Source organism: Calidris pugnax, unplaced genomic scaffold (genome assembly GCF_001431845.1).
Source record: "Calidris pugnax isolate Ruff unplaced genomic scaffold, ASM143184v1 scaffold319, whole genome shotgun sequence".
Taxonomy (NCBI): Eukaryota; Metazoa; Chordata; class Aves; order Charadriiformes; family Scolopacidae; genus Calidris; species Calidris pugnax.
The window spans coordinates 204,375-227,048 of NW_015091193.1; the positions used below are offsets into that span (position 1 = coordinate 204,375).

Below are 22,674 nucleotides of genomic sequence, written 5' to 3' on the forward strand. Positions count from 1 at the left end.
AGCAGGGCCTATGTCTACTGGTGGTGGTGGTGACACCCCCGTGCAACGGGCACAAGCTGGTTCTGCTGGGCCTGATGTCTTCCACCCTTTGGCCATCCCTTAGATTATTTTCCTATTATTTTTTTTTTACAGTAAACAGTTTTCAAAATCTCTCTGGGGGAAATGGGGAGAAATTCAGGAAGATCTGGGCTGCAAAGGGATCAATGGGTGCTCAGCCAAGTGGGAGCATTCCCTGCAGATACCAGCCAGCAGAGCAAGGTGAAACCTTCCTGCTGCTTCTTTAAAATCAATATCAATATCAATACCAATCCCTCCTTAAACTCCTCAAACCTGCTCCGACTGACCAGAGTGCAGCGCTTGCAAAAAAAAAAAAAGACATAAGGTAGTTTGAAGTACATTATTTTCTCTCAAGGAGCCATTTATGAAATTAATATTCCCATCAGCCCTAATAAAGAACGTTTCCCCAAAGATGTAGTGTGCCACTCTTGCACACCGAGCAGGTTCTGCTGATATAGATCATCCCTAATGACTTTAAAGTCAACCGAGCTTCGGGAGGATAAATCAGCCACACTGCACTCAGTATTTCCCTGGATGAGCATTTTCCACCCCATTTCCTCGCAGGACCACAGCACCTTTGCCAACCTCACAGTGTAAAAAACCCAGGAGTAGACCATTATATCCCCAGAAGAGCAACTGGTACACCTGGCCACATTGTCCCAGGCAGGTGAAGCCCGAATATCCCTAAGAATCACTCATTCCTGTGGAAATTCAGGCAGAACAAAGAGTTATTACACGCCAGACGCTGCAGGGACTTGTTTAGACAAGAAAGTTTCGACGCTGCCCCAGGGCGAAAGGCAATTAGGCAAGCTAGAGTACGGGCAAGACACGGAGAGGAGTGCAATTCCACCTACTTAAGCGCGTCCTGGCGACTTCAGTAATGCTCAAAACCATAGCGTGGTGCCTCCTCTAAAAGAACAATTTGTTTTGGTATTATTCCTCCCCACGCCCCGGTTGCCAGAAAAGCGGGTCCCGCAGCCAGCGAAGCACTTGAGAACCTCATGAGCTGTTTCACGTCTTGGCTGGAGCACTGAGGCACTCGGGAGGGCTCCAAAGAAGTTAAAAAAAACCCTCAGTAGCAAACACAGAGCAAAGTGGGGTCCCCACCAGCAGGGTCCGGTGAGAGACAGGGACGAGCATCCCCCGAGCAAACTGCCCCCAAGCAGGCAGAGTTTGGCTTGCAATAACAATTTCAGGCTGCTAAAGGCTTTTTTCCCTGCCAGACAGCTCTGAGGGCTTTACAGAGCCAGGGCTCAGGGGCTGGGAAGTGTCTAAAATCCTTTTTTTGGCCAGCAAAGAGGTCTCGGTGAGAAGAGGTGGTGGGTGAAGCTAGATGCTGGAGCAGAATCTAACCCCCTTCTGGAGAGGGAGAAGGGGCTTCTGCGGTGGAAATGAGACAACCTGCCCTCCAGCCTCAATATTCCAAACACTCCCAAGGTACAAACAACTTCTAAGGAAAAGCTCCTGATGCAATATCCATATTTCCAAGGAACTGGGACCGATTTCCTCATTGGCTGCACGTGGCTGCTCTTCAAGGAAAGCAAGTGCCATCGGTGCAGCATCTCCCACTGCCTCCCAAAAGAGGTGGTAGAATGGTTTAGGTTGGAAGAGACCTTAAAGATCATCTAGTTCAAGATGCAGCACGAGTAGGACCATTGCTTCCCTAGGGAACCTCCCTAGGGCACCTCCAGGTGAGCCAGGAGGAAGGATATGAGAAGGACTTCAACCCACACAGGGCTTACCCAGTGCTATATGTTCCTCTGCAGAGGAACCAACACATGGGTGCTGCTTCAGTGCCCCACCAAGGAAATTATCACATCCATTAAGCTGCTTGCACCATGTTGGGTTTCACTAAGTATCTCCAAGAGCTTCGGACATGGGAGATGAGAGCAAACCACTGTTCACACCTGACTTTTGGACGCAGCTATAAACTGCAGGACCACTTCCAGAGTGGCACTTCCCAGCATCCCAACACTGGTGATGATGGAGGAACAGCGTATTTGCCTGCAACGCCAAAAAAAGGCAATCTTGCAGAACCTCTCTCTCTTTCCTACCTCTTTCGGCATTTCCCGGGGGAAGAAGAAGTAAGGCACTGCAGATATGGCCACCAGACTGGCTGCTACCAGGAAACCAAGCCACCAGGCGCCAACCCACCGGGGGTCTTTGTTCGTGAGCTGGACATCATCTGCAAGACAAATAGAGAAATGGGCATTACATCAAAGGTGAGCGGAGGGACCACAGTGCACCAAAGGGATGGTGATGAATCACAGAATGATGTGGGGTTGGCAGGGACCTCTGGAGATCATCCAGTCCAACCCCCTGCCAGAGCGGAGTCACCCAGAGCAGGTCCCACAGGAACGTGTCCAGGAGGGGTTGGAATGTCTCCAGAGAAGGAGACTCCACCACCTCTCTGGGCAGCCTCTGCCAGGGCTCTGCCACCCTCACAGGAAAGAAGTTCCTCCTCATGTTGAGACGGAACTTCTTATGTTCAAGTTTGTGCCCGTTTCCTCTTGTCCTGTCCCTGGGCACCACTGAAAAAAGAATGGCCCCATCCTCCTCACACCCACCCTTTAAGGATTTAGAGGTGTTGATCAGATCCCCCCTCGGCCTTCTCCAGACTAAACAGACCCAAGTCCCTCAGCCTTTCCTCCTAAGAGAGATGTTCTAGTCCCCTCATCATCTTTGTAGCCTCTGCTGTTCCCTCTCCATCAGTAACCTGTCATCCCAGGAATGACCCCAGTCATCCCAGTCATCAGTGTGCACCAGAGTGGTGGCTCCCAACCTGGTGACCATCTGTTTTGGGGTCTGAGCAGCATTTGCACCTGGCTCATCCCACGGTGCTAAATCACATTTCGTTCTTCATTATCACCAAGGCATCTGAGAACCCACTCAGCCCTTTGGATGGAGGTAACTGGGACAGGGATGTCCCAGAGCTGGAAAGGCAAAGGAAAGCATCCCCATAACAGCTTTTTCAGAGAAGGGATCCCCATGTTTTGAAAAAGCTTGGAAATACTCGTTCAAGGGGATTAAGCCATAGAATCATAGAATGGTTAGATTTGGAAGGGACCTTAAAGATCATTAGGTTCCAACTCCCTGCCAGGGGAAGAGACACCTCCCACTAGGCCAGGTTGATCAAAGCCCCATCCAGCATGATGTTTGTCAAGACAGAAGGGAAAATCCTTTCTTAAAATTATAATGGAGTTAACTCCAATCAACTTTCTGCATGCAAGAGCTCTGGTTTAGTTGTCTACAGTCTGCCTGCCCGCACAAGGACTCCCTGTTCACAGCAGGACTTGGAATCTGGAGCGCTGCCCACCAGTCTGGTCCACCATTCAAGGCCTGGTTTGCAGCTTGACCAATGGAAGCCAATCTTAAAAAAATGTTTTAATAGAGTTTACACCCCTTTCTCCCAACCACTTTCCTTCAGTTCACATAATCATAGAATGGTTTGGGTGGGAAGGGACCTTAAAGACCACCCAGGACTTTAGTCACAAGTGCTTTAATCACACAGCTCAAGAGAAGACATTTGAAAGGGAAATTCCTTTCATGCTCCTTTCTTGCCCTATCCAGCATTTCTCTTCTACTGGTTTTCAGCCTATCCTTCCCACTGCTTCTTCACATCTCAGGGTCCTAGTACCCACAATCCATTCCTTCTCTCTTACTTCTCCCCTCCATCTTTCTCTTTTGTGTTTCTCTCTGGGTTTTGCTCATCCTCCACATCCTCACTCTTCCCCGGTGCTGGCAAAATGCTGCCACTGCTGTTGCTGGCATATGGCAGAAAAATTGTAGAAGGATGAAAATCGGATTCAGGTGGGAATCTCTCCCTAACCAGACCTGGCAGCAGCCCAGGGGTGAGGGATCCCCAGGTCTGAAGGAGGAGAAAGCCCTGACTGAAATGCAGCAGCCATGGGGCCAGATTTAACCCTGCAGATGTGTGTGTGACACGGAGATGGGTGGGAAGGACCTGCTTATTTGGGCCTTCCACCCCAGCACTGATTGGACTGGTCCCAGAGCATCCCCAGGTGATGGAAGTGATAAAGAGAGTCAGCCCTGCAGGTTGCACCCTTATCCCTTGGGGGTCAGGATGCTCAGAGAGGAGATAGGGGTTGAGATGCTCAGAGAGGGGCCGGGGGTTGATGTGAAGGGTGATGGGTGGCTCTCTGAGGGCACCTTCACTCACCTCTGTCGACTTTGTCGATGTCAACGTAGAAACGCAGCATGGTCAGCCCTGCAGGTTGCACCCTTATCCCTTGGGGGTCAGGATGCTCAGAGAGGAGATAGGGGTTGAGATGCTCAGAGAGGGGCCGGGGGTTAGGATACCCAGAGTGGGGCCAGACCACTGCAGGCTCAATAAATGGCATGCAAAGGGTGATGGGTGGCTCTTTGAGGGCACCTTCACTCACCTCTGTCGACTTTGTCGATGTCAACGTAGAAACGCAGCATGGCAGAGCCCAGCATGAAGGCCACCCCCGGCCCGATGATGGTCACGGAGAACAAGATGCCTGCAGAGGGGAGAGAGGGGCATGAAGGGACCTCGGGGGGACAGGAGGTGCCTCAAGACAGGACTGCGATGAACCAGGGTCCATCCCATCTGCCTCCAGCACAGGCCATTTCCTTTGCAGCTTCCTTATCTCCCACCTTTTGGAGGATAACATGCTTTCTACACTCTCCTGGCAAGGAAGGTGTTGCAAAACTCAGATCTTTCCTGCCACTTTTCTTCAACCCTTCTAGAAAGACTTGAAACACACCCAGGAACACAGTGTGCCCCTTGGCATAAAAAATCCAGGAAATGCCAAGGTTTTTTACAAGGTTAAGGAGATAAAAGTTATCAGCAAACACTCCCATGGGAATTACTGATAAAAAAAGTAAACATGTGTAAGAATCTACTCTTATCTTACAGGGGATCCTTTTAAATATGGTGCAGAGGTTTGGAGCATCTACCAGAGCAAAAGACTTCCAGTCTTTTGGCAGTAATGACCTGGCTTTGGGCCACCCTTTCTGTCCCATTAAATTAAAAAATCCATCACAGATAGACAGCTGGAAAAGGGCTAGAAGGACCCACAAGGACCATCTTGTCCATCCCACCACCCTGGGACATCCCTTTTAGGTGTATACCCAAGCTGTTGTTTTGGAGCATCTACCAGAGCACAAGACTTCCAGTCTTTTGGCAGTAACGACCTGGCTTTGAGCCACCCTTTCTGTCCCATTAAATTAAAAATTCCATCACAGATAGACACCTGAAAAGGGCTAGAAGGACCCACAAGGACCATCTTGTCCATCCCACCACCCTGGGACATCCCTTTTAGGTGTATACCCAAGCTGTTCTCTGCTGAAGGATACTTTCCCACCACCCAGATGGTTGATCCTGCTTTTTTTTAAATCCTATAATTTTCCCTATATCTAAACAATGTCTTTGTTGCTGCATCTTGAGCCCTTAGCTGTCCCCTACAAACACGGAGGTCAGATTATTCCTCTTCTCCCTGTTAAAGCCTTTTTGGACGAGGACACGGTTATTATCTCAGGCCAAAAAAATCCCAGCATCTCTCCTAAATCGTGTTTTCCAGCACTCCTGGGCTGTCCAAGCTTGAAGCGGGTAAACTATTTTTGCAGAAATCTTCCTAGCACTGGGAACAGCAGAAGGGCTATCGGAAGCTCTGCTCTCATTACAGACGATTATTACTGTCTGGTCTTGCTATAGAAGGCTAATTCTCCTCTCCCCTCTTTCCTCAGCCTTACCTAAATAGAGGGGGGAGTTCCTCTCACTGGCGAAGTCGTCGATGTAGGAGATCCCGAAGGGCTGGATGGGGACGCCGCCGATGCCCAGCAGCACCTGGGCAATGAACATGACAAGGAGGACCTCATGGTTCTCCCGGGCAGCATGTGGGGTGCAGCCAGTGTCGCTGAGGTTCCCCCAGGAACTTCCAACCTCGGGCTGGCACAGGTCGGTAGTGTTGCTGAAGATGCCTGTGATGACAAGGGGAGCAGGTTTAAGGAGCTGGGTCTGGAGAAAGAGCTTCCCTAAGACTTAGATGACCCTAAGCTTTGATGCTCCCAGGGCTGGAGCCCCTCTGCTGGCCTTTGATGACCCTAAGCTTTGATGCTCTGAGGGCTGGAGCCCCTCTGCTGGGAGGACAGGCTGAGAGAGTTGGGGGGGTTCAGCCTGGAGAAGAGAAGGCTCCGGGGAGATCTTGGAGCCCCTTCCAGTCCCTCAAGGGGCTCCAGGAAAGCTGGGGAGGGACTCCGGATCAGGGAGGGGAGCCCTAGGAGGAGGGGGAAGGGTTTGACCCTGAAAGAGGGGAGATGGAGATGAGATGTGGGGAAGAACTTGTTTGCAGGCTGAGAGAGTTGAGGGGGTTCAGCCTGGAGAAGAGAAGGCTCCAGGGAGACCTTGGAGCCCCTTCCATTCCCTAAAGGGGGGGGGCTCCAGGAAAGCTGGGCAGGGACTCTTAACGAGATGATCTTTAAGGTCCCTTCCAACACAAACCACTCCATGATTCTAAAACAGCAGCAAACACATAGATATGCACTCAATAGATGTCAAAAGGGAAATATTGGTGGAAGATAATGCAAATAAAGTGCAAAGATTACTGTGCAGATGTTCACAGAGAGGTGGATATATGTGCCATGAAAAGCCACCTCTGGAAAAAGGAGAGGTGAGGTCCCTTCCAGGAGCTTTGATAGATCTTGCAATAAAGGTAACTGAGCAAAACCGCAGATTTCGTGAAATACTAACTCCTTCTACTCAGGAAATGTGAACTTGTTTTAAGAAGCTGGCAAAGTGCTGAGTCTAGCATCCTTGTCTTCCTTAAAATGCTGGGGGAAGAGGGAGGGTGTTTATAGCAGGTTTTCCATGGTTATGCCCCAAATCATATGCAACTCTGAGGGCTCGACACAGGGCCACCTGCACCAGGCACTCCTGAAAGGCATGGCTAATTGTTTCCAAACTATCATTAGCACCTGAGCCCTGTTTGCAGCCTTGAATTATTCACCTACTAAATCTTCCTTCGGTGGCTGCAGCTGAGTGAACTAACTGCTCTCTCTGCTGAGCCAGAGAAAAGCTGTTTAGTGGAGGTTTCTAAATGATTTCCTGGAGCTTCGTGGCTGGATTTAGGAGGGTAACAAGAAAGTGTTTTTCTCCTTTCTTTCTTTTCTCATCCCTTCTCCTTCTTTCAGGAAGAAAATCCCAAACCCACCCTGACCTGCTCCTCCACAAGTGATTGTCCTTCAGTGGCTGCAGCTGAGTGAACTAGCTGCTCTCTCTCTGCTGAGCCAGAAAAAAGCTGTTTAGTGGAGGTTTCTAAATGATTTCCTGGAGCTTCGTGGCTGGATTTAGGAGGGTAACAAGAAAGTGTTTTTCTCCTTTCTTTCTTTTCTCATCCCTTCTCCTTCTTTCAGGAAGAAAATCCCAAACCCACCCTGACCTGCTCCTCCACAAGTGATTTACACCTGCGTGTTTCTTTCACAAGAGGTTGATTTTTCTGGTGGGGCCTAAAATCTCAAAGCATCCCCTTAAAAGATGGCTCAGCTGGACAGGGGAAGACAGGCAAGGTGCCCCACAAGCAGGTGAAGTTAGGTGGGAAACCAGTTGCATTCATTGCATTCAACAGCCTTTCACCCCAAAGCTGCCCTCTTTTCACCCCCAAAGCTGGCTTGAGTCCAGCTCCTTCCATACCTCTTGTTTCCTTCCTATAAAGGTTTTCAGAGTTCATGAGACCTTATCTTATCTACACTATGAAAAGAAGGGAGAAGTTCACGTGCATGAGGGAAACTTGCCTGAACTTACAGAAAGGGGGAGCTCCAATGGTTGGAGAAGACCTTCACGCTACCTGGTCTTTGCTGCAGGGATGTGCAGAAGACAAGGGGAATCAGAGGCACAGCCTATGTTTGGGTGGGTTTTGTGCCCTTTCTTGTGGTTCCAGCTGGTTCCCTGGCTCTACTTCCCATCATCAGTTGTTGCCACTCAGGACTGAGACGATTTCATTCTCGGAAAATCTAAAATTCTTTGAGGACAAACCTACAGCTTACAGCTCCCAACCCCTAGAGGGAAGATCATTTCCTTTTTCTGTCCCAAAAGGCATGAAATTAGTTCCTAGAGTACCTACTGGCAACGGACTGGTCATATTCGTAGGGTCCAGTTATGAAGTGGGGGAGAGACATAAGGAACCCGGCCAAGGAGACGAGGATGGCACCACAGCCGATGAACCGGGGTCTGTGCACTCGGCTCCCGAAGTAACTTATGAAGACGATCAGCAACGTGTTTCCAACCTGCAGCGGGACACACAGACCAAGAGGTCTCACAAGGGAAGGATGGGAGCATGGGAAGAGCGTTAGCCAGTTGGCCATGTAGACTAGGAGAATCAAGCTGGTCTCACCTCATTGAAGGAAGCCAGCAGCCCTGACGTCTGGCTGGAGAGGCCATATCGTCTCTCGATGGTTGAGATGGAGCTCTTCAGATAGCCGGAGACCAGGAGCTGGGAGAGCTGCAGGAGCCCATGGCAGAAAACGAAGAACTGCCAACACAAAAAGAGAGCATCCAGCATGATTACTGCAAGCACGGGTAGGACATGGACCACTTGGAGCAGGGCCTGAGGAGGCCACGGAGATCCTTGGAGCAGGGGCAGAGGAGGCCAAGGAGATGCTGGGAGGGCTGGAGCCCCTCTGCTGGGAGGGGGGGCTGAGTGAGTTGGGGGGGTTCAGCCTGGAGAAGAGAAGCTCCAGGGAGACCTTGGAGCCCCTTCCAGTCCCTCAAGGGGCTCCAAGAAAACTGTGTGGGGTAACTCTTGGTCACGGAGGGCAGCCATAGGAGAAGGGGGAAGGGTTTGACACTGAAAGAAAGAAGATGGAGCTGAGATGTGGGGAAGAACTTGTTTGGTGTGAGGGTGGTGAGAGCCTGGCCCAGGTTGCCCAGAGAAGCTGTGGCTGCTGCATACCTGGAGGGGTTCAAGGCCAGGTTGGAGAGGTCTTGGTGGGAGGTGTCCCTGCCCAGGGCAGGGGGTTGGAACTGGATGGTCTTTAAGGTCCCCTCCAATCCAAACCATTCTATGTTTCTATGATCAGCTGCAACATAACAAACGGCATCTCCCACACAAAGGCACGATTACTGAATATGAACCTTTGACCATGAGCCTTTGATATATTGCCTTCGCTCTTGCCATTAGTGGTCGTCTGAAATTGGGTTGGGGACATTAAATAGCCCTCTGCCAAAAATGACATTAGGGTTAGTATTTACAAGCAGAGTGTAGTTTGTCCAGCTGAAAGTGGCTTTGGACAAGTAGACCACTTCAGTTGGGTCACTGCTAGTTTGTGTTGGCCCGGGCCCCGAGATCCGGCAGCAGAAGTGGGAGGTTGCACAATCTCCCTGCTCCCATCCAGCCCGAGGCAGGCAGCCATCCCCACTGCTGGCAGGAGTTCTTTTGGGACAGGAATGAGCCCTTTCAAACACAGCAACAAACAGCTTCCTTAGAGAAAGTCAGGAGAAGGTCAGGGAGGCTAATTCAGACTTTTCGTTTTCTTTTCCTTCTTGCGAAGCCTGGATGTAGAGGACACGTCTCCTTTGGGAAAACGTGATGGTTCTTTCCTACTTCCAGAAGGAAACCTTGTCAAAGACCGTCATCTCCCAGAAAATCGTCTGACCTCATCTCCTCCAGAGCTTGGTGCTTGACTGCCCAAGCAAACACATGGCTTGATCTGCCCCACCTTTACTGAGGGCAGCCGCCCTCTTCCTGCTCCTCACCCAGAAGAATTTCACAAGTGCTGAAAGAACTGTCCCAGGAGGGATGGACTTCACCACCCCTCCATCCACAGCTCTGCAAAGTACTCAGCAAAGGAAGGGAGCTGGCAAGCCACCTCCTTCCCTGCTGCCACGTGGCTCTCCATGGGCATCCTTCCAGCCCACAAATTAGTTGAAATAAACTAAGCAACCCAAACAGTGGCATGCCCTAAGGAGATGGACCACCCATCTCACTGAATGATAGCCTCAATAACCCTGGGTCCTTGCAAAGCAGCTGCCCTCGGCCTTGGCTGCTGCCCAAAGCTGTTGGCAGCTCTTTTCCCAGTCGCTTTCCCATTGCTCTGGTTCTGCGTGTTTTGCAGGAGTCTCGCCCAGGAGATGCTCAGTCTGGCCTGGACCTCTGCTATGTCTCGTTCTGATCCAGGGCTGAAGCAGGGTCGCTGCCAAACTGGACTGCTCTGTAAGCAGAGGGACTATTTACAGCACAAAAAAGGGATGGTCCAAACACCCCCTCGGCTCCCTGGGAGCTGGAGCACCGTGGAATGGGTACCACCACCAAAAGCGATGTGTTGGCATCATGCAAAGCAGGAGGCAATCCAGGACTTTCCCCCTTCCCAGGCTCATGTCACCCCTGTGTTTGGACTAGGAAAATGTCACCCAGCCAAAGGAAAGCTTTCCCAGAGTCAGCTGTGCTGAAACTCCTCCGTTCCTGCATGATGTTCTGGCTACGTCCAGGCACTGTTTCCTGGATCCATGAGTTCAGATGGAAATGTTGAAGCCAGATTCATTTTTTCCAGGCATCCATAACACACGGCCCCAAATGGGTATCCAAATCCATGACCTTCACGGCATGTTGGCAGTCGCCCCACCACAACCTCTTCAGCCCAGGAGGTCAAAACGGATTGGGAATCCGTGATTTTATTCTAAATTCTATGGGCAGAGAAAAGAGAACAGAAAGAACAGAAAAGAGAGATGGCCCCGTGAAGGACTTGAACTGGTTTGGTGTCAGCACCGGGCAAGGACCCTAGTTCTTCTGGCTCCAGGGGCTGTTTGCTGGTTAGCCATCAGGTCACAGCACGGCTGGTGATCTGCCAGGAAAAGAAGGAACAGCCTGGTGGACTTTAGATCTGCTGGAGAGATAGATAACCCTGTTTGTCTCTGGCTGCACACGTGACACTGCATTTCATCCTGGGGCAAAAATCAGCTTGTTTACATTTCTGTATCTGATCGAAACATCTGGCTTCTCTAACTTGTATGGTCCGGAAAGATGTTCTTCACAGCTGGAAGGAGAGACCATGAGAGACACCAGCCTGACTCTCGTGAAGAGAGGGAGAAATTCCCCCGAGGACCAACTGCTGCCGAGGATAAGATCAGCTCTGCACGAGAGGCACAGGGCATAAATGCTGATAATATCTCCAAGTTGCCAGAGGTCATATGGGCACGGCCACAAACATGCTCTTCTCCTGCCCTGCGAGGAGATCTCAGAAGGGCTAACCCTAGAAAGAAAGCTTGCTTTCATCTAAACCCTCCCCTGCCAGCAGAGCCTGCTTCTTCGTGCTCCCACCAAAGGGAAGGAGAAGCAGCAGAACAGCAGTGTTGTCAAGAATGAAGGCAACACACTAAAATAAAATTATATCTGCTTATCAGCTCCCAGGAAACAAACCTCTCAACCTTTTCCACCCTCTCAAAGTACAGGCTGTGCTTACAAGCCTAACATGGGCTTGAAAGAGGGGTGTGACACTAAGAACCAGGGTTTAAATCTCCTGCAAGCCTGGTTTTGATTGAATCCCAAAGGTTGAGTCTATACTTGTAAATGAAACGGGCCGGGGGGGCACCCTCTGATGCCAAGGCCAGTGGGAAGAGAATAACCTGCATCTATCCTACCAAACTCACTGAGCCTTCAAAACAGGGCAGCTTCACCCAAAATGCTTACTGGGAACGGTCTCCAGTCCTCAACTCCCCAGTTTTTCTGAAAAGTAGTAGATGACCAATCCATGGAGTAGGTAATCATTTGGAGGTGCAGCCAGATGAGCTGTAACACTGATGTCTCCTTGGGGTCTTGGTGTGCAAAAAGCTCCCTCCATCCCAGGAGGAGCTGATCTGGGGACCAGTGTTGACGTGCCTAATCATGCTCCTCCAGTCCGTGCTGGTGTGAGGGTGCAGGGCAGGCCCTGTCCTGCCTCTGGGATGTGGCCAAGAACGCAGACACAACCATGCCCATCATAAGAAGGTTTTGGTTTTCTCCCAGCAAGCTGCTGCTTGCAGCTCTGGTCATCCAGACTAAAGCCCTACATTGGAAGAAGGTTCCTGCACTTTCTGCAGCCCTCAGACCAGTCACCACCCATGTCCTCCCAAGTCTGCTTGGGTTTGGAAGCCCAGGGTTTGCAGGGGATGAAGATCCAGACTTGGAATGATGAGAAATCCTGAAGTCTGAAGTCTGTGGAGCACTTTTATAGGCTTCTCTTTTCCTTTTCTGCAAGAGAAAAATCCATCCTCCAGGTCCTGGAGAACACAGTTAACGTTTGGGTCAATGCAAGGGTATTAGCACATTGTTGGTGTCAGGACATCACGAGGGGATTGCAGCAGCTTAAGGAAACTGGAGGAGGAGGACAGGGGTCCTGGGTAATGCTGGGAGGTGGTAGGGTGGACAGCGGTCCTGGGTAATGCTGGGAGGTGGTAGGGTGGGTAAAGACAGCCCAGCAAGAGCCCCCAGGTATGCACCATGTCCCACCAAAGGAGCAGGGGAGGTAGAAGAGCTGCAAAGGCATCCGAACACAGGATGAAGCAGAGGGAAGGAAATCCCCACGGGCTGCCTGGCAGAGCTTCCTAAGATTGAGCTATCAACAGCAGTTTTTAATTAAACATTCCAAGCTCTTTTCTTCAATGTGTGCCATTTTTTTAAAAAAAAAAAAAGAATGACTGCAAACAACCAATCATACTAGAGGGACCAACAGCTAACGCTCCTGCACTGCGTGTGTTGAAAGAGAAAAAGGCCAAGAGTTTTATAAAAACCTGGATACTCAGCTGGTAACAGCACTGGTTGTGGCACAGAATATTTTAGGCAGAAGTCAGAACCCCAGAGCAAACAGGAAAATATTGAGAAATCGAGATGGAACTGGTAGAGAAGGAAGAAACAAACAGGGATGTGAAGACGGTTGCCTGCATCATCGTCAACTTTTGCAGCGATTCCGAGGAAATGTCACATAAAACCTCGTCTTTTTGCAGGATCTGCCAGACTTCCTATGCTTCTTGCTTCTCTGTGATGGTGATTCACTTTCTTAAGGCAGTAAAAGCAGGAGGTCTTGCAAGTAAAGTTCTGCAAGGCCGGGTCTCCTCCTTGCTCATCAAGGGAGTCATTGAGGGCAACCACCCTAACCATGGGGCATTTTTAGGCTGGGGAATATTTTAACAAATGAGAAATAGAGAGCTGGTGATTGCTTGTGTGTCATTTCCAGTTTGCCCCAGTGTAGCTGTGATGATGGTGGTGGGTGGCCGAGCCCCACCAGTGTGTGTGTCATGGGGTTCCTCTGGGGCTTCCCATGATGCGTGGTGCAGGGCTGACCACATGTTGACCTGGATGCCACCCTGCTCCTTTCTCAGCTAGGTCTGGGAGATAGCCCATGGCACAGGGCAGGCAGATCCTCTGCATCATCTTTCTGTGCCATCTAGTCCCTTTTCCCAAGGGCTTGAGGCTGAGGTCCCTCCACACCTGGACTTGGGACTGATGGGGTCGGCCAGCCTGTGCCTGATGGGCTTTCCCAGCATGGGTAGAAGATCAGAAGGTGTCCTGGGTATGTAGACACCAGCCTTTTCCCAAGACCAGGGCCCCAACCCCAGGTCATGGAAAGACAGGACCAGCCACAGAGCTGTACGCTCCCAGAAGCCACCCCAAGCCCAGCTCTCTGGCAACTCTTTCCCGTCGTGGGCCAAGCCATGCTCACATCCTTCCCCCTCTACATCAGTAGAATTGTAACAACTCAAAGAATCCAAACGAGCGCTTGCGTAGGCTGAGGAGGAAGGAAGGGAGGGTTTTTTAAAGGCTTTTTTAAAATAAACATCTGGGAAACATTAGTACAAGAGCCTGCTCAGGATCTGTGTTGGGATCACACCAAACATCACACTACACCAGGGACAGAAGGCGCTTGGTACTGATGTACCCCTGCCAAAACCACCCCTCCTCGCAGTGCCAGGGTGCAGAACAACCTTCCTCCTCCGGAGCTGTGCCACTGCCACTTCCCACCACCAGTGAGGCATGGAGAGTGCCCAAGACATCTTCCCAGTACCCCACTGGGAAGACCAACATCCCTGCCAGGTCTTTGGTGAGGGGACGTCACCCACAGGCAACGACATCCCAACCCAACCTCTACACCCTCCACAACCAGCACCGGGATGAGTGATTCTCCACCCTACCACATGTTGGATGAGAAGCTTCTCTGCAGTCATGCATTCTCTGAGGAACTCAGTGATTTTCTGCTTTTTTTTAATATATTTTTGAATATATTTTTGGAGGCCTTGGATCGCATCGATGAGGTATTGCTGCTCCCATCCTGCATGTGTAAGAGAAACATACTCAATCCTACGCAGCCATTAAATTGCAGAACTGGGGGTTAAAAACCAATATCTCCTCTTTTGGTGGTCTGGAGGAAAAAACCCAAAGCTTCCACTGTGTTTCTGGTGTTGATCGTGTAGTTTGGCAACAAATTGTCCATGTAAGGGCTCTGGAAGCCACACATGGAGTCTTGCCCCAGTTGTCACAGGGAAGTCCCCGTCACGCTGTTTCCATGTGTTCCGGAGAGTTTTGCTGCTAATTTAAGGAAGGGGCTCGTGCCTCAGCACGTGATAAAATCTCGTGTGCCGGGCTGTGCTTAGAGAGAGGAGAAAACAGGGCTGGGAGGAATCGGCTTGTTCCAGTTTGATCGCAAATAGTTGCGTGTAATTGGGTACAAGTCCCTGCCACTTGTAATAAAGCCTTGGGGCAGGGACAGCTCTTGTTTGCTCTTGAAGTAAACCACAGGGCAGGAAACACCAAGGGCTGAAGCTCTCAACAGAGGGTGAGTGTCCTCAGCCAGCTCCTCAACAGCTTTAGGAAGTGGACGTATGCACGCCATCCCTTTGAGGAGGGATGTTGGGACCACAACTGTGGTCCCAATGGACCTGGAAACCCCCTCTGGGGCACGAAAGGCCTTGTGCATGTCCTCAAGGTGCAGGATGGCAACAGGTAGGGTCTGGCAGGGGTGTTAAACACGTGGCCATGGGACCATGGCATGTCCCTGGGGCCGCTCACCTTCCCATGCCTGTCCCTGCCAGGAGGGCTTTCAATGACCTTGCCTGATGCCTGCAAACATGCACACCTGAATCAACCCAGACATGACCTCATGAGCAACCACAGCCTTCTAGTGTCCAGCTGGCTTCTCAGGTCTTCCAGATATCCAGTTTTATTGGCCAAAAACCTCTTTATACTGATTACTTTATACTGGTTGATGGTTGGACAAGATGATCTTTAAGGTCCCTTCCAACCTAGAAGATTCTGTGATTCTGTGATACAATGGACCACACTATGCTTTACTGTCCAGCAAGCCACCATTCTCAGTGTACTCCCTCTTAATCTGCAGGCGAAACGTTGCCGTAACACCCACATAGTTTTTCCAAAAAGATTTCTCCTTCTGTAGCAATCTCCATCAGAGGATCCCAAACTACTTCTCCATGTCTTTGCAGAAGCAACTCTTCAGCAGAACCGCTCTTCCCAAACCCGTGTGTCCAGCACAGGATGCAAAACGCTCCTTGAAGCCAAGACAAGATGTTGGACTTCAATGGAAGCAGCAGCGGATCTGATTTAATCTGCTCTGATGGACTGGGGGAATTCATGCCAGGTATCTTAGAGGCTCAGGCACCATCATTCCTGGGAGCATTCCTCAGAAGGATAGTTTTGAGTTATGCCTCTCAGTTGCATTTTGACATGAGGCAATTAGATTTCGTGACACACTCTCTCTCTCTGGAGAGAGAGATATAGATATATATAAAAATTGCAGTGCTGTGACTTTTGGTCCTCCAGCCACTTCAAACACATAAACCACATTGTGCAATGGTGGTTTGTTTTTTTTGTTGGTTTTTTTTTGTGCTTCTGCAAGAACCATTCAAACCTTGGACTTGAAGTTAGGTTTTCTGAGGAAGTCATTTAGAAACCGGACAGAGTGACCTAACTTCTCGAAAACAAAACAAAAAAAAACCAAACAAACAATGCAATGGTGGTTTGTTTTTTTTGTTGGTTTTTTTTTGTGCTTCTGCAAGAACCATTCAAACCTTGGACTTGAAGTTAGGTTTTCTGAGGAAGTCATTTAGAAACCGGACAGAGTGACCTAACTTCTCGAAAACAAAACAAAAAAAAACCAAACAAACAAAAAAGAAAAAAAAAAAAGAAAGAAAAGCACCCCAAAAAAAGAGATCTGGGGAAAACATCCTGTGCTGAGTGTACTTGGAGACATGCATGGTCAGGTCAGCTCTGTCTTAGGGGTAAAAACAAGTCCTTCAGCAGTTTAATGTGAAATAGAGGATTGGAAGAGAGGATTTGCCCTTTTTGCAGCCAGGATAACACCTGGGAATGGCTTCATCGAGGCTGATCCCAGACTGCTGCAATTGCAATCGTCCCTGAAGCCTCCTGTGATACTGCTCTGACCTGGAGGGATCAGTCAGGGTTTCCCTCCTGATCTCCAAGCAGAAACCCAGCCAGCAGGGTGTCCATCAGGAGCAGAAATAGTCTCCACCAAAATCCCTCTCAGGCTGGGCTCCAGAGACCCTTCTGAAAGCACAAGATCAGCAGAAACAGGCAGTTTCAGAGCTACCCATTGCCCTGCCCAGGTCTGCAATATTCTCCACGAAGAGTTTCCTCTACATCTACCTTCATGGATACCCTCACTCAGCAAAACAGAGGTTGATTGTGCTCACAGACCGAAGATGACTTTGCACCTCAATGGCTTTAACCTTTGAAGTTTGAAATCCCTTTAAAATATCTCTGCACAGAAAAAAAAATAATCTATGGGATTTTATTTTTAAAGATAATCTTGTTGGCACATAAAAACAAAACGGCTGAATGGAACGAAAAGAGGATGGAGGGGGAGAAACCTGAGGAATGTGTGGCATCAAGCTCTTCCCTTCTCTTGTGCCTCCAGCCTCTGCTGCTCTGGTAACCCTTGGTGACTTCTGAGCTCAATTGCCCACTGCCACAAGGTGATTAAACTCACCAGCATTTGTTAAAAAAAAAAAAAAAAAAAAAAAAAAAAAAAAAAAAAAATACACAAAAAAATAAAACCCACCAAATTTGTAAAAAAAAAAAAAAAAAAAAAAAAGCAATAAACCAAAGTATTCACCACAAAAGCCACAGAGAAATGTTCAGCCTTGAACACTGGCTGTTTGCTTTTGCTCTACAACTTGGTGAGACTCTCTAAGGACTCACATAATTGGCTTTCAACTACAGTCAATATAGCACTAAATTGGTGATAAGGTGCCCCAAGAAGCTGTGGTTGCCCCATCCCTGGAGGGGTTCAAGGCCAGGTTGGAGGGGCCTTGGAGCAACCTGCTCTGGTGGGAGGTGTCTCTGGTTAGGGCAGGGGGTGGGACTGGCTGGTCTTCAAGGTCCCTTCCAACCCAAACCATTCTGCAATGATTCCACACGAAGTTAAATACCCCAGAAGCTCAGAAGTTCACGCGAAGTTAAATACCCCAGAAGCTCAGAAGTTAAACTCGTGTTGCGACATCGCTGTCCCAGCTGCTCATCCAATGGCACTTCTCTCCTGGGGAGCACCCCATCCCTTTCCAAATCCATTTTGTAAACAGAAATCCTTCTGCAGAAAGCTAAACTCCTCTTTCCCAGGCCAGAGATCCAAAGGTGGTGGTGATGGTGGTGGTGGGAGGGGAGCAATTAGAGAAAGCAGGAGGTTTTTACCTTGATGCTGAGAAATGGGCTCCTGCAGAGTGTTTTCCGGGTCTGATCCGGGCAGCTCCTGGTTGTAGCGGTGCTCGTCATCCCGTCAGGTCTGCTTTATCCGCCTGCCAAAATAAATCATTCAGCACAATGCTAAGTTGCTCTGCCTCCATCCCCCTCGCTCAGCACAGCAGAATCCTGTCGTGCTTTGCAAACTCCCACACAGGGTCCTTGCTGGAAATTCTTAATTATTCCCCCCCCTTTTTTTTTTTTTGCCATTTTCTTTCAGCATTCCTCTTCTGCAAAGCGAAAAATAAAAGTGACATGCAAAACACTAACGCGCTCGTCACTGGGGCACCCGAGGGGTTAAAAATTATCAGTCTTTTAATTCCAAAGCAACCAATCAGCGCTGGGCTGGGATCTCGGTGTTCCTAAGTCCCAGCCACACCACAGCCTGACTGGAGCCAACTCTGTTCGACGTAATCAAGGCCAATATTGTTTAAACTTTATCTTGATGGGTACTGTTTAACAACATTTATCGATGAACCCGGGTGATGGGGCAACCACTTGGCAGGAGATGCGAGACTGGGAGGAGTGACCGACACAGCCAATGGTTGTGTTGCCATCCATAGGGACCTCAATGGGCTGGAGAACCTCAGGAGGTTCAAGCAGGAGAAAGGCAAAGTCCTGCCACTGGGGAGGACCAGTCACCAGCACAGGCTGGGGTCCAACCAGCTCCACAGAGAAGGACCTTGGGTTCAAAAAGAGCCACTCACTTTCCATGCTCCCTTTCAGCATGGAAAGTCAGCTGGGCTGCATTAGGAGGACTGTTGACACGATCTCCAGAGCTCCCTTCCAACCTCAGCCATTCTGTGGTCTTCTAAAGGAGGAACAACCCCAGTCACCAGCACAGGCTGGGGTCCAACCAGCTCCACAGAGAAGGACCTTGGGTTCAAAAAGAGCCACTCACTTTCCATGCTCCCTTTCAGCATGGAAAGTCAGCTGGGCTGCATTAGGAGGACTGTTGACACGATCTCCAGAGCTCCCTTCCAACCTCAGCCATTCTGTGGTCTTCTAATAATCATTTCAACACTCCTAGGAGGAAGGAGGGTAATCTTTACTGTCCCACACTGTGGGACTCTGATTGCTCTGATTGATACCTTCATATCCTTGAAACACACAGGACATCTTGGCTCCTTTTTGTCTCGTATCAACCACATAACTAGATCGACCATCCTAATAAGTTAACAGATCTCCAGACCTCCCCTAATCCCATCCTGAACCCCAGCCACAAGAAGCATCCTGGGCTTTTCATACAGTGCCTGGGGCAGACTCTGGTCTCCTCCGTGCTGGTGTGAAAGTCCTTGAGCCTTATTTCCTTCCCCTTCTTTCCTTCCTTGCAGCTCCACAAACCCCAGAGCAACTTCTCTGATTTGGTTAGATACATCTGAGACCAGGCTGAGAGAGTTGAGGGGGTTCAGCCTGGAGAGGGCTCTGGGGAGAACTTGGAGGCCCTTCTAGTCCCTAAAGGGGCTCCAGGAAAGATGGGGAGGGACTCTTGATGAGGGATGGGAGCCACAGGAGGAGGTGGAAGGGTTTGACACTGAAAGAGGGGAGATTGAGATGAGATATTGGGGAGCAATTTCTCATAATGAGGGTGGAGAGACCCCTGGGCCCAGGTTGCCCCGAGAAGCTGTGGCTGCCCCATCCCTGGAGGGGTTCAAGGGCAGGTTGGAGGGGGCTTGGAGCAACCTGCTCTGGTGGGAGGTATCTCTGGATGGTCTTTAAGGTCCCTTCCAACCCAAACCATTCTATGATTATATGATATTTGGCTATATGAAGCTGTCCTAGCTTCCAAGGTATGTTTGCAATATGCATCACGCAGTGGCACTAGAGTTGAAGGTCAGTGCTACGGAGTGAGAAAAATACTCCACAGCATTGAAGAGATGGGATGGGGTTGAGAAGAAAAACCCAGCTGGGCATTAGCTCAGCTCTCGCTGCTGGAACAGCCTTGGGCCAAGTGTGAGGGATCTGCCCAGACATGAAGAACCCACAAAGACGAGGCCAAGTTCACCAGCTGCAGCTGAGGTCACATTTGCTGCTAAATGTCCTCCTGGGATACAACTGGTTTCAGCTCCCCATCAGACAGGGCTGAAGGTTACACCAGGGCAAGGCATGCAGAAGAGTGAGCATGAGATCAAGCAGCTTTGGAGACGCTGGTTGGCCAAATCACCTTCCCAAGAGAGAGCTATAGGCAACCACAGCTCTGCCTAAATGAGGTTGTGTTTTGAGGACTGTGGGTTCAAGGCAGGAGGCACAGACAGCTCCTGCCTGCAGGAGAAGGTCATAGAATCACAGAATGGTCGAGGGTGGAAGGGACCTTTCAGCTCATTGAGTCCAAGCATTAACCCAGCACTGACAAAACCACCACTAACCTGTGTTCCTCAGCACCACATCTACCCAGCTTTTAAATCCCTTCAGGGATGGCAACTCCACCACTGCCCTGGGCAGCCTTTTCCAATGCTTAATAACATTTTCAGTGTAGAAATTTTTCCTAGCATCCAATCTAAACCTCCCCTGGTGCAACCAGCCCTTCTCCATCCCTCCATATGTTTGCTGGGTCTCCCATGGATCAAAGCCCTCCTTTCCTGCCTCTCACTTTCCCCCGCAGCATTTTCTCATCTCCCCCAGCAGAATCCTTCCATGCTTGCTTTCTGCCTCCCAACCACTGCCTGAATTTCTCCACCTGAAGAAATGTAAATGGACGGGAAGGTTCCATACCCCCCTTCCTGTATTGCTGACCCCTTTCCCTTTGGACCTGAGCTCCCTCCTCCCTTCCTCACCGGCTGCATCCGCGGAACGAAGGATGTGCAGGAGGACGATGTCTTTGCTGGGTTTTTAGTAACCCAGGCTTCCTGCTCAGGAAGCTGTATTGTTTGGAGGCACGTTAAACCCATTAGGGTTGTTGTTCACTACGCTCTAATAGACGTTTCCATCTCAGTGGCATCTGCAGGCTCTGCAGCAAACAGGGTGAAAGGCTCTCCCTCATTATTTTGCGTAATTCTATTATTTCCCCCATGACAAGAGGCAAAGGAACGAGTACCATACCCTCAAACCAATTAACAAATGCACGGGTTGATGTAAATTCGAGCAAGAGGAGACTGTCTTAACTCTGGCGTTCATACAACCCTTAAGTGCATGGCACAGGAGGGGTAAATTCAAGAGGGGGACCTGCGTATGGCCAGGTTACGAGCTCCGCAATGTTCTCTGCAAAAAAAAAAAAAAAAAGCAATTGTTTCCCTCAGCCCCATTTCAACAGGCCGAGATATTGCCCCAAGAAAATACAGGATGGGATCAATAAAGTAAATTAGATCGTAAATTAAAGCCTCCATGAAAAGCTCCCCTGGAACCTCTGGAGGGTTGAGCAGCGCCGGAGTGAAAGCCCCTGCCTGTCTCTGGACCGCGGCGTCCAATATTGCCTGTCTCTGGGAGCAGTTCCGTGATGAATTATTTGCAGCTACTGACTTCGCTGCTGGAGCCTCTTGAAAGCTCAGGGGCTCCACTGAGGGGGTAAAAAAAGGGTGCCAGGGTAGCGAGGGAAGAAAGCAAAAGGAGTCTGAGCCCATATTTGCAGGGATGGGCACGTTCAGGGAGCTCAATGCCCTTCTTTCCCTGGTTAACTCTATTAATCATAGGATGTTTTGGGTGGGAAGGGACCTTAAAAATCATCTCCCACCAGAGCAGGTTGCTCCAAGCCCCTTCCAACCTGCCCTTGACCCCCTCCAGGGATGGGGCAGCCACAGCTTCTCGGGGCAACCTGGGCCAGGCTCTCACCACCCTCACACCAAACAAGTTCTTCCCCACATCTCATCTCCATCTCCCCTCTTTCAGTGTAAATCCATCCTCCCTTGTCCTATCAAATCCTGCAGCACCAGCTCTGCCTCCTTCCTCCGGAGCAGTGGATTCAGTGAGACCTCTTGGCCTTTCCAAGGAGAAATTGCATTCATCGAAAATAATCTTTCTGCCCACCCAGAGATATCCATTCCTTAGGAGAAAAATGTGGCTCACGCCCAAGCAAGCACCATCCCTGCTATGGGTGGGCTTGATCCAGTCAAAGGGAACAAGAGCCAGACTGATCTCAGCGTGCTCCTAGATTCATGCAATTCATTTTTTTTTATCGATTAAATCTTATCTGCCTTTTTGTTTGGCCTGGCCATTGTCCTTTGTGCCGGATCAAAGTACTTTCCTGTTTCATTTTATTCTTAAAGGAATGTCATGGCTCAATGGTATCTAATTGCAATAGGTTATTCTGATTTTTAATCGCTGGTGACCTTTGCATCATTTGAGATCTCTGCTGAGAGTTTCCCCTCAGGTCTCCCCCCGTGGCTCACCCACCCTCCCTCTTTCACACTGCTGAAGGTGAGCTGAAGGTGGGATGGAGCCAGGCTTGGCCTATGCATCATTGGCCACCAGCTGGCTGAGATGCAGGTTCTCCTTCATGCAAGGAACTCTACCACGGAGAAAGAGGAACCAAGTTCTTCTGTGGCCGTGTGGGACATTTGGGGTGATTATGGTGCATGGCAAAGGACAAGGGGCTTTTACACCTTGTTTGGGCAGGGATTAGTTAAAAACATTCCTCCCAGTGCTTCCTACCATTTTCTTCTGCCAAGAATATTATGAAAGCTCAATAGAATAATAGAATCATTTTGATTGGAAGGGACCTTTAAAATCATCAATTCCAAACCATTAACCCAGCACTGCCAAGTCCACCACTAAACCATGTCCTAATTCCAGGTATAGAACGTTCCTGGACACCCTAAAGGGTTAAAGGATGAACGCATTTAAAGGAGGGTCTGGAAAGGATGGGTAGGGGGACCAAAACACTCCTAGAGACCACAGGATCTGTTGTTTGCAGGTCTGCTTGAGTACATCTTTGGTGAGGAGGGCTAGCAAAGACATAGTGCTCTGG

The 22,674-nt window shown here is 49.8% G+C and overlaps 1 protein-coding gene across 3 annotated transcripts in view; it reads right to left on the bottom strand.

The window, feature by feature from the left end:
* SLCO2B1 (solute carrier organic anion transporter family member 2B1) overlaps positions 1-22,674 on the bottom strand; it is a 114,553-nt gene that overhangs the window by 33,744 nt on the left and 58,135 nt on the right. For 2 of the 3 annotated variants that reach the window (XM_014959532.1, XM_014959533.1), the window contains exons 2-7: positions 17,727-17,830; positions 8,430-8,567; positions 8,160-8,322; positions 5,794-6,021; positions 4,461-4,559; positions 2,112-2,242 (exon numbers count right to left, since the gene is read on the bottom strand). In XM_014959532.1, coding sequence (XP_014815018.1) covers positions 2,112-2,242; positions 4,461-4,559; positions 5,794-6,021; positions 8,160-8,322; positions 8,430-8,567; positions 17,727-17,807 — 840 coding nt within the window. In that variant the 5' untranslated portion in view covers positions 17,808-17,830. Of the gene's footprint in view, positions 1-2,111; positions 2,243-4,460; positions 4,560-5,793; positions 6,022-8,159; positions 8,323-8,429; positions 8,568-17,726; positions 17,831-18,044; positions 18,064-22,674 lie in introns of those variants that run through there. The other variant, XM_014959534.1, reaches the window with a different exon arrangement.